The sequence below is a fragment of the Diplotaxodon limnothrissa genome, linkage group LG8 (genome assembly GCF_057381915.1).
Source record: "Diplotaxodon limnothrissa isolate DT_005_m linkage group LG8, D_limnothrissa_male_GT1.1, whole genome shotgun sequence".
Lineage (NCBI taxonomy): Eukaryota > Metazoa > Chordata > Actinopteri > Cichliformes > Cichlidae > Diplotaxodon > Diplotaxodon limnothrissa.
Genome location: NC_140603.1, coordinates 7,064,721 through 7,075,353, shown reverse-complemented (window position 1 = coordinate 7,075,353; position 10,633 = coordinate 7,064,721). Strand labels below are relative to the sequence as shown.

At 41.4% G+C, this 10,633-nt stretch overlaps 1 protein-coding gene across 2 annotated transcripts; it reads left to right on the top strand.

The window, feature by feature from the left end:
* The first annotated feature begins 2,623 nt into the window (after positions 1-2,623).
* On the top strand, positions 2,624-6,006 carry tob1b (transducer of ERBB2, 1b). Of its 2 annotated transcripts, none has more exons than XM_085360379.1 (2): positions 2,624-2,817; positions 3,868-6,006. In XM_085360379.1, the coding sequence occupies exon 2, from the start codon at positions 4,036-4,038 to the stop codon at positions 5,038-5,040; it is 1,005 nt and encodes a 334-aa protein (XP_085216505.1). In that variant the 5' UTR covers positions 2,624-2,817; positions 3,868-4,035; the 3' UTR covers positions 5,041-6,006. The 2 variants fall into 2 exon arrangements, with proteins under 2 accessions (XP_085216505.1, XP_085216504.1); XM_085360378.1 differs by having other exon boundaries at positions 2,624-2,822.
* The last annotated feature ends 4,627 nt before the right edge of the window (positions 6,007-10,633 follow it).

The window sequence follows — 10,633 nt, the reverse complement described above, 5'->3', positions numbered from 1 at the left end:
GAGCTTTGAAGTCTGCTGGTAAGAACAGGGTCTAATACATCTATCCAAGCCATCTCAGTGTTAGTCCAATAACCAAAAGAAATGAATGCAGCCTGTGAAACATTTCATTATACACCACGTTCACATGAGCATTGCTTTTGTGCCAGTTCTATTAATTTCATGTGCCAAAAGCCACTTTCTTCCCATAAAACGTGGTCTTTGGAGCATTTTTTTTATTCATATTGTTGCACTAAGGAAGCAAATAGTGGCAGATATTCTTCTGCCCAGTGTTGCATTTCATTCTATCTCAGATATCAATCACATAAGGTTACGCATAACAAATTAAAATCCATTGAGTGCATCTGGAAATTTATCTCGTGTGCAGCCGCAAAGCCAGAGAGGAAGAAAGGATTTCACGGCTTTGTGAAGAGAAGTGCTGAAAAACTTTGATGTGGACTTCACTTAAAAAAAAAAATCTGCACGAATCACGCTAAAACATCTTACTTCATTAACTGTGTTTACCTCCGGGTTCCAGCCAGGCAGACTTGCAACAAGAGGAGGAAACTTTCCCTGCGCTCCAGATCCATACTCTAGTGGAGAATAACAAATAAGTCATTGTTAAGCACGGTGTGGGGCTATTTTTCCACCTGTCCACCGCCAAAACTAACACTTGTGTATCGAGTATACACAGTGGGAGGATAGGCAGGCCCTTTTTTTGGTACGGCGCTGGAGACACGTATTTCTTGCTGAAGAGTGATGCAGTTGAGTGCAAATTGAAACATGCCAGAACATTTGGTCATAGTCGCACATTTTCTGTGCTTTGAAAAGGGGAGGCTTAAAAAAAACAAAAAACCCAAAGCCTGCCCTGCTCTGGTGGCCTTGATGTGTCTCCAAGGCCCCCACGGTGTGTTTAGTTTCTGGTCGGGTCATCCATCACACATGCTCCTCGTTGGTGGGTGGGGGCTCATCTCTCACCCCTGCTGAGTCTCAATCTGGAGGCTGGAAGAACTCTCCATTGTGCCCGCAGCACCCTGCAGCCCTCTGGCTATGATCTGACTGCATTTTCTAGCGCTGTTTACGGTGCTGGGATGTGATGCTGGGCTAAACATCAACCGTTCTGTTGATAAGCCACAATTAACCTCTGAGTGGACACATGGGTTAACTTATACGTGATTTTTAAGAGATTATTTTTAGAAACAAGTCACGAGTAAGAAATGAAGTAATCAGCAATACAAACACACACTTTATTAGAAATGAATTTTATATATATCTGAACAGGGAACGAGAACAGGAATGTGTCTATTTTTTATTACTGCTATATGATTTGGCATGGTACATACTCAAACAACAGACTATCTAAATGAATTATGATTGATTCAGATCAATCGTATACGCCTCTGAAATTATATTGACTTCCCCGCTGTTCCCTCTAGAGAGCCTGTAAGCAGCTGGCAGCTATAAATCAGCTTTCAGATTTAACAGACATGGCATACAGCACTGAGTGGGATATTTTTTGAGTCAGGAAGAGATACTTTTGTTTCTCAGTCATTTCCCCCCTTTCTAAAGAACAGTCTGTCCTCTCTCCCTCCTCCTCTCTTACTCTCCTGCCCCGCTCCCTCCCTCACAGCTGTATAATTCATGTGGCATTGTATTTATTGTGCAAACATGGGAGTGCGGGAGCCCATGTTAGGTAAGAGCAGAGTGTGGCGTCAAACACCTTGGGTCTGACAGCAGAGAGTGTAAGCCCTGCACTGCACAGCTGCTAAAAACAAGTAGCCTGCACGTAGGCAGGAGAGCAGCCAGGATTCAATGTGTAACTAATGAATTTCACAGTCCACAGGCATTATAATGAAGAGAATTCAATGGCAGGGACACAGATTGAAAAATGATATAGCATTATTATTTTAATTTTACAATTACAAAATCTGTTTTGTTTGAATTGTGTTGTTTAATAGTAAGAGAATGCTGTTCAGCAAGGTTTACACTCAAGGAACATCAAAATGCCATTGGTGAGGAGCAGGGAACAAAGCCAGTGACAGGTGTGTCCCTCCGCCACAGTGGTTATCCTAGCTTCCTTTAACCCTGTAGTGGCAGAAGTGGTGCCAAGTGTGGTCTCATTTCAGCCTTGTTCCTCGCTCTCAGCAATAACTATACTGACTATTCGAAATTCTAATCATAATAAATATAACCAGCAGTACATTTTATGCACAACTGAGCACAATCACTGAAATGTAGAACCCTCAAGAGCATATGTCACATAAAACAGACAGCCAGTGTCAGTTCTTTACCTTTCAGCCATGCAGGTATTATATTTTTAATAGTTTTTGTTTAAAAAAAAAATCATATTTCTCCGCACGGGTTTCAAATGGTTTTTAGTTAATACCCTTTCTCCGATAAAGTAGTCCATAACAGATGAAAGGCAAACCACTACCGTAAATAGAACCCTGTGTTTGACTGAACACAAAATCATCCAGTCACAGCTTTAGTTGGTGTGGTTGTTCATGACGACGAAGCGCTCGGCCAATAGAAGCGCGTTACTGGGTGTTGACCCCTGTGAGCCGCATCACCACCCCATTCCATGTCCGTGGCGGAGGACTACTATAAAAACAAACAAGCCCAAGTTTTAAAGGGCAGAGTTGTAAAAACTCCCAGGCTGTGGGGAGTAAGCTTGGAAGCCTGCAAATCGGAATTCAACTGTAACCCCACGGAAGAAAGAAAATCGCCTGGAGCGCTACAATATTTTCTATCTTCTTTAGAAAGTGACACTAGAAGCTGTGTAGATTCTAGCGTTTCCTGGAGCGGACTCTGGTTCGTGCAAGAAGGACCTGCTGATTCCATGTAAGGTAAATATTAACGTAACGTCAATTTCTCGATCTCTGACACAGCCGTGCATCACTCCTCCTATATCTCTTGTTAGTTTTCTAAGTGTCGCAGTCAGTGATGTTATTAAACGAAAGTATTTTTGTCGAGTATGCGAGCTGTAGCTTCCTAGCTAATTAAAATGCTACACCGCTTGGTGTCGACCAGAGTCCGGCTAAAACGCCAATTTCCATCTTATGTTGCCGTTAACAGTGACATTGACTGCCTCTTACGATCGACTTTCATTGTGCGCATATCTTGCAGTTGGCACACGCGATGTCAGCGCGAGGTAATGCTGATAAGCAGCTGGGCGAGCTAAACATTAACACTATCTGCTTTCTTGATAGCTAGCTTGCCACATTTCAGTTCACACCCATCATTAAGTTGGCCAGCTAATGCTAGGTGGACGACAGCGACAGAGCGACGGGGTGAGAAAGCGGACAGTTTGTGTATACAGCGCTGACAGGGTCACGTACGCTCTTGCTCTGCTGTAACAGAGGGTTTTATGGCCGTGGTTAGACTTTGAATGATGATTATGTAACAATTCTCCTCGCGAGTGTGTACGTGCTCCTCTACCTACTGTAGCTCAGCAAGGATGAAAGTGCTGGAATAGCCCGGCTGGGTTATTTAAAATGACGCTTATCCAACTAAAGAAGGCTGGAGTTTGTCTAAACATGTCCAGTGCGAATAGGAAGCGATCGAAAATCCGTCTCACTATTGACACCTGCCATTACATCCACCGCCCTCTGCAGAGGTCAACCATGGGTGCACTTATCTGTCACACTAGACCGCTGGGGAGCATGTACTGCTGACACCATCTGAGTCAGTGGCCTGTATGTATTTATAGCTGTTGTACAGCTGCGATGCCAGCACTGCTGTGCAGAGAGGGGGAGGAAGTGGATAGTGATTAAAATGTTGTTTTTTGTTTTGTTTTTAAATGGGCCCAAACTGATAACTGTTTTGCTTTGCTTGTGTTATGCTGTGAACAGCTGCACATCTATAACGCGTCCCCTTTTCTTTCCATTTCAGGGTCCTGACTTCGACTCTGCTGCAGGACGTATATTTGTTTCGGCAACGCGTGCTGAGCTTTTTCATTACACTCATCACTGCTGCCTTGGAGGGTTTTTGCAACGCTTTGTGGGAGGAAAAAGCAAACCTGTGACAGTAAAAGAAGCCCTCTTGCCACTGAAAGCAGCTATGCAGCTTGAAATTCAAGTAGCCCTCAACTTTATTATTTCCTATTTATACAACAAACTCCCTCGACGACGAGTAAATATCTTTGGCGAAGAGCTTGAGAGGCAGCTGAAGAAAAAATATGAAGGCCACTGGTATCCGGATAAGCCATACAAAGGGTCAGGGTTCAGGTGCATCCATGTAGGGGAGAAGGTGGACCCCGTGGTGGAGCAGGCAGCCAAAGAGAGTGGGCTGGATATCGAAGACGTCCGGAATAATCTTCCTCAGGACCTTAGCGTGTGGATTGACCCGTTTGAGGTTTCCTACCAGATCGGGGAAAAGGGACCGGTTAAGGTGCTGTATGTGGATGATAACAATGAAAATGGCTCAGAGTTGGACAAGGAGATCAAGAACAGCTTTAATCCTGAGGCCCAGGTCTTCATGCCAATCAGCGACCCTGTCGGGGCTTCTTCAGAGTCCAGCTCCCCCTCCCCTCCTTTTGGGCAGTCTGCTGCGGTAAGCCCATCTTTTATGCCACGCTCCACCCAGCCCTTAACCTTCACCACTGCCACCTTCGCCGCCACCAAATTTGGCTCCACTAAGATGAAGAGCAGCGGACGCAGTAATGGCAACAGCGGCAGTAGCAGCAAGGTGGCTCGCACCTCCCCTACCAACAACCTTGGTCTGAATGTCAACACCCTATTGAAGCAGAAAGCCATCTCCACCTCCATGCACTCGCTGTACGGGCTCGGCCTGAGTCAGCAGCAGCAGCAGCAGCAGAAAGCCTCTGCTCTCTCTCCCAACGCCAAGGAGTTTGTGTTCCCCAGTCTCCAGGGCCAGTCCAGCCCTGGAGCAGTGTTCCCCGGGGAGGGCTCCCTGGGGCTTGGCCCACTGCAGTACAACAATGCCTTTGACATGTTTGCAGCCTACGGAAGCCTCAACGACAAGTCTCTTATGGATGGCCTCAACTTCAGTCTGAGCAACATGCAGTATTCTAACCAGCAATTCCAGCCAGTCATGGCTAACTAAGATCATCATCAGAAGATGCTATTTATGAATGACGGTGGCTCAAAAAGAAGGAAAAACAAAACGCACACTTAGAAACTGGACTTTAAGGATGTAGTGTCTAGTCAATAAAGCGCATGTGCCCAAGGGTGTTTTGACCACGCCCCCTTGAGTTAGTTTCTACTAAAAGCTTGTTGTACAAACACATCCAAGCTTGGTTACTTCAATTCAACATGCATCATTGTTTTTCTTGATTTCTTTTTGCCAACCAAGCACAAAGTTTTTTACTATGTTGAGGAAAATAACTTTAAAATAAAGTTTAAAAAAAAATTATAAAAAAATACAAGCTTCAAGTTCTGGCCTCTTACAGTATTTTACAGGTAGTAAGACAAGGCTGATTTTTATGAATTGGCACTTCTAAGTGGGGTTACTTGGTCTTTTTCTAATTGTATAATTTAATTTAGTACAGAGTTTGTAAGATATCAGAGTATATATTGTTTCTATGACATGGTGTTGCATTTATATCTTTTTACTACTCCAGTGATCTGTGATGGCTGCAGCAGCTTTTCCTTATTTTTCTTTCTCTTTTTTTAAAAAGATAATTGTTAAAGAAATCCATCTTTAAAAAAAACAAACTATACATCAAATATTCTGAAGATTGTGTACAGAGTATTCCTTAGTGGTGGAAGTAAAGTGTAGGAATATTTGCTTTTTTCTGGAAGATGAATTGTATTTTCTGTTAAGAGGTTAAAAGATTTTGCTATACTATGGACAAAATGTAATCGTATGAATATTAATTTTGTACCTACATTGTGCAATACTTGATAAAAAAACAAAAACATTAAGGTATAACAAAGTATTTTGAGTCAGTGTCTTACATGTCAAGAGGGACTGAAATAGTTTATATTGTTAAGTTTGTATTAAATGCTTAAAAATTATATGCTTGTCTTTATTTTTTTTAATTTCATATTTGCACCCCGGTCTTTTTAATAAAATAAACTACAGTTGAACATGATCTGTGGGATATGGACTTATTTATTACCTCTTATATGCAGACTTGTCTTTAATATTTAGCGTGTGTGAATGGCTATTGTGGTGCTGCCCTATCAAAGGGTAACAAGGTTAAAACTGGCAGTAAACTTCAAATTAGTTTATGATCTGTTATTGTCTTTGTTATCATGGCTGTGAAGATGGGTGGAGTGTGTTGGTGTTTTCCCCCCCCCCCCCCCCCCTTCCACTGTGTGTGTGTGTGTCATGTGTCACAGTAGAATGAAACGTCACACAAATAAAAATGTCACCCAGCTTGTCTTTCATTTTGAGGAAAGTTTGGGTTGGTGTCACTATGATAAAGGAGCGCAAGTGTGTTGCTCTGGTTAGTGACTTGATTGCGCAGACAAAGGCAACGACTGGTATCATGTTCCTGTTTTAGCTAGCAAAAATGGAGATGGGTTTTAACATTTAGTTGAGTGTGATTGCTTGATCTTTTAGTTCCCAAGCGAGCAGGATTTCAGAACTTTTAATACCTTGCTCACATATTAAGGCAATGTCCCACATTTTGATCGGATCTGATGTTCAAAAGTGAACATTGCTCGACAGTCTGCTTTTTATCCAGTGGTTGTAAAGAATGCAGAAAGCATCACAATGAAAAGAAAATTCAGTTACAACAATGATTGGAAAGCTAATTATAATGACACGAGGCCAGGAGAGGAGAATTCTCAGTTTGTGCTCAGCTTCGTTTCAGGTTTAGTCATTTACCCGCCCTGCTGAGACCCTGCGTCTGCATATGGAGATATTAAATTTTGAGTTTTCTGCCCCTTATACTTCACTATGCTTAAAGGGTTTTACCCTGTATTAAAATTGCGATTTTTTTGTGTTATACTTTAAAATTCAGATGACGACAGCATTATTAGCCTCCCTATAAAAAATTAATGTTAAAAAGAGTATTCCCCAAGTGCTGTCAAGCAGAGCAAGGAATATTTAACACAGCTGTTCCAAACATCCTAGTATCATTTTAGACGCTTACGTTATTTTACTTTGAAAGGCGTGTTGGGAAATCTCTCAAATTTCTTCTGGCGGGGACTTTCATCTTCAGTTCAGCTCACAGATTTTCAGTAGGATTAAAGTCATGTCAGTAACCTTCACTTTGGTCTTCTGGAGGTAATTCCTCGCCAGGAGCAGCAAATGTTTTGGGTCGTTGTCGTGTTGAAAGACAAAGCGACGATCCATACCCAGCGTTTCCAGTATGCGTAGTCTTTCCACAGGTTTGTCCTTAGCATAGTTCAGTCTGGCTTGAAGTCTTTGAAATCCTTTGCTTTCTATCTCTGCCGGGCTTGTTCTGTACTCGTCTTTGAATTTCTTGACGATGCTTCTCACTCCAGTTCTTGACACTTGGAAACGCTCTGATAACTTTGTATGTCTATCTCCTGCTTTGTGAGCATCAACAATTCTATTTCTCAAGTCTAAACGGATTTCTTTTGTTTTTGGCGAGATGCTTTCTCGAGTGACAGCTCAAACACTTGCTGACATTTTTATAGTACATGTACACTGGAAGATAACCCTCAGGTTTAACTTCACTTTCTAAGCTTTGAGCATTGCAAACTTAAAGCACATCTTTGCACAGCAGAGTTTTGTGCCATGTCTTAATGAGAAGATGACTTTAATTTTTTTTATATTTGCACACAAATATAAAAATAATCTAAAGAAGGACTTTGGGAAAGTTTGACAAACAGCTCTTAGGTGACTATCAGTCCCAACAACAGCTAGAAGAAATAAAAAAAAAAAAGCATGCCAAACAAGCACTCAGGTTTCAGGAGGCTATAGATGGATTAAATAAAATGACGTCCATTTGTTCCTGACAAACCAGTTCCATAGTGCATAGTTTCCAAAATCTTAGACTAGTTTAGCAGGTAAGATGCATCCTAGTGTCCAACCCAACCACACTCTTTGTCTCACCTTTTGTTTATATATAAGTCAGTCTTATTCTTCTCATATTTTTAGACATGTTTGACTACTCAAAACATTTTGGGGGTGACATATTTTCTTCTTTATGTCTTTTGGCATTGAAATGACCAATAGACATGTAGTTGATGCTGTTTTTAAAGTCTTAAAGATTAAAATAGTTTGGAGGCACTGTCTGTGGTTTAATAAGCTTACTATACAAGAATCAGCCATAACATTAAAACTTGCTGCCTAAAATTGTGTGGGTCACCTTTGTGCATATATGTGGGTCACGTCTAAGGGTGTCCTGTAGTGTCTGGCACAAGGAATTTGGCCTTCTTTGGTTCCTGTGTGTTGTAATCGGGTCCATCGGGTCATCCTGTGTTGAATTTAGGTAGCTTGGTGGCCACGTCAACACCCTGGACTCTCCATTCCTGGAGTATTTTTTGTGGTGTGGTGGAGGAATTATCCTGCTGGGGGAGGCTGCTGCCATCTGCGAGTGCTTTTGCCATGAGCGTTGTGCAACAATATTTAGGTTGTAATAGTAATTTTAATAGTAACGTCTATATGAATGTTATATTACAAAAGATCTTTGTGTTTTAGTGAGAACAACAACGGTTATCACTGTGCCTGTCAGTGTTTGTAATGTGTTCAGTGTGTTTAAGTGTATCATTCCCTTGTGCATTAACTATAAATACCTACAAGTATTTCAAATTTGTACTCAGTATTCAGTAAATGTGCTTTCCACTGCTACATTTCTGGATGATCATGTACATGGCATCATGGCAACCCTCAGTAATGTCTTATGCAGCCTTGCACAGAGCTGAAACACTGGAAAAGGCCTTAGTGGTATACATCTGTTTCTGAATTCTTGTTTGCTATAATGAAATCCAAATCTCAGTTAAGATTGCTGTGGCAAAAAAAATTGCTCAGAATCCCCAGCATTGCAAATTAATTCCTGCAGGGCTCAGTGGGAGTAGCTCGCGGAGGATTAGAGGGAAAAGCGATTTTTGCTAGTTTCGATTCCACCCTTGTGAGACACAGTTGTACTGGAAACATTCTCGGCTGTGAGTAATGTCAGTGCTTTTTTTTTTTCTTCTTTTTTTGCAGAAACACCCTGCTCTTCCCTTTTTTTTGTCCGATAACACGCTCCTGAAATTCTGGATGCATTAAAGTGAGTGTTGTATGCTCAGTAAATACAGGAACATTTAACTAGCTGTGGAGCAAGTCCATTTTGCACACTGTGCACTGCTCTAGTTTACTGGGTCAGCATGTACCAGAGAAACTATTTTAGTCCTCAGCTTAAACCGTTGCATTACAATATAGGCAATGAAGTCGATGAAGCCTTGCAATCTAAGTGGAAAACAATATTCAGAACACACACACACATTCGGTTCCACATGACCACCTCAGCTCTCTGGGATAAACAGGTCCACAGATGGTCTGGTGTCACACCAGCTGGGAGACCCCCGTGGTGAGGGGTGTTGCCTTGCTGTGACTCCATCTTGTCTGTTCCACAGTGTGCCCCCCTCCAGATACATTCCTGACATGAACTGCATTTATTACTCAAAGGGCCTTATCATACTGTATCTCTGGCATGCCCAGCCGTGTAGTGTGCCGTAGGACTAGTGTTTGTTTTGAAGGGTGTTTCTTTGCCTGTGTTTGATGTTACAATAAGGAGCAATAAGGGCTGAAATAACCTTGAGTTGAAATTTAATAAAAAAGACTGACATTTCTAAATGTATTTGCTTTTGTGCCAAGATTTAGATACGTAGAAAGATAGATCCTTATGAATTCATACTAAGTAGCAGGGGGTTAGCTTACTTTGACAAAATTACCTGTTCACATCCAGATTTAAAGATTTAAAGATTCATACTTTTCCATGCAACTGACTGAAGTGGGACACTTTTTGTTCTTTATTTTATGATTGTTGACTTTCTTGCTCCTGTCTTTACAGTTACTATTGCATTGCAGCTTTTATTTAGCTTAGCATAGCAAGCTAAGGGAATCTGGTAGCATTAAAAGGTTAAAAGAAGCTCTTGAATTATAGTGACTCGATTTTGGAAAAATGAGTTCCAGACTGAGATGTTAACATTCTCTCAAATTGAAACAAGTAGTAAAAATATAAATGTTTGGATGATTGTTTAAACTTATTTCACTATTGGTGTATATTCAGGCATTGCATGTGTGAACATGTAATTGATAATAATGCATCATCAATCATTGGTTTTTTATTAGCACTAACCCTGAAAACTAGCTAAGTTAGATTATAGAGCAGAAACAGCTCTCAGTAAATTGTTTGAACGCTCTGAGTAGTAAAATACTACATCTTTTGCAGGACTATGCAGTCCTGTGGAAAAACCTTACTGCTTCTATACAAATACAGAGGGAAAATCAGAGTCAGGTGATCAAATGCACTTCTGTAAAAGCAGAGATTTGTGCAGTTTGCTGGTTATAAGTCTGTGCAATGCTAAGAGAAACTGCAAAAAAGCTATATGCCATAAGGGAGAGAGATGTTGACTCACTGATCCATCAGGATCACCGGGATCTACAACAAGGACATTTTGATGTTATTCAGACTGGGTAAGAGTCACCAAATGGTTGCAAAAAGAGAGGGAAGATGATCTTGAATGACGGTCTGGAGTTGCCAGAAAGCAGAATAGTACTTATACAGGACAGC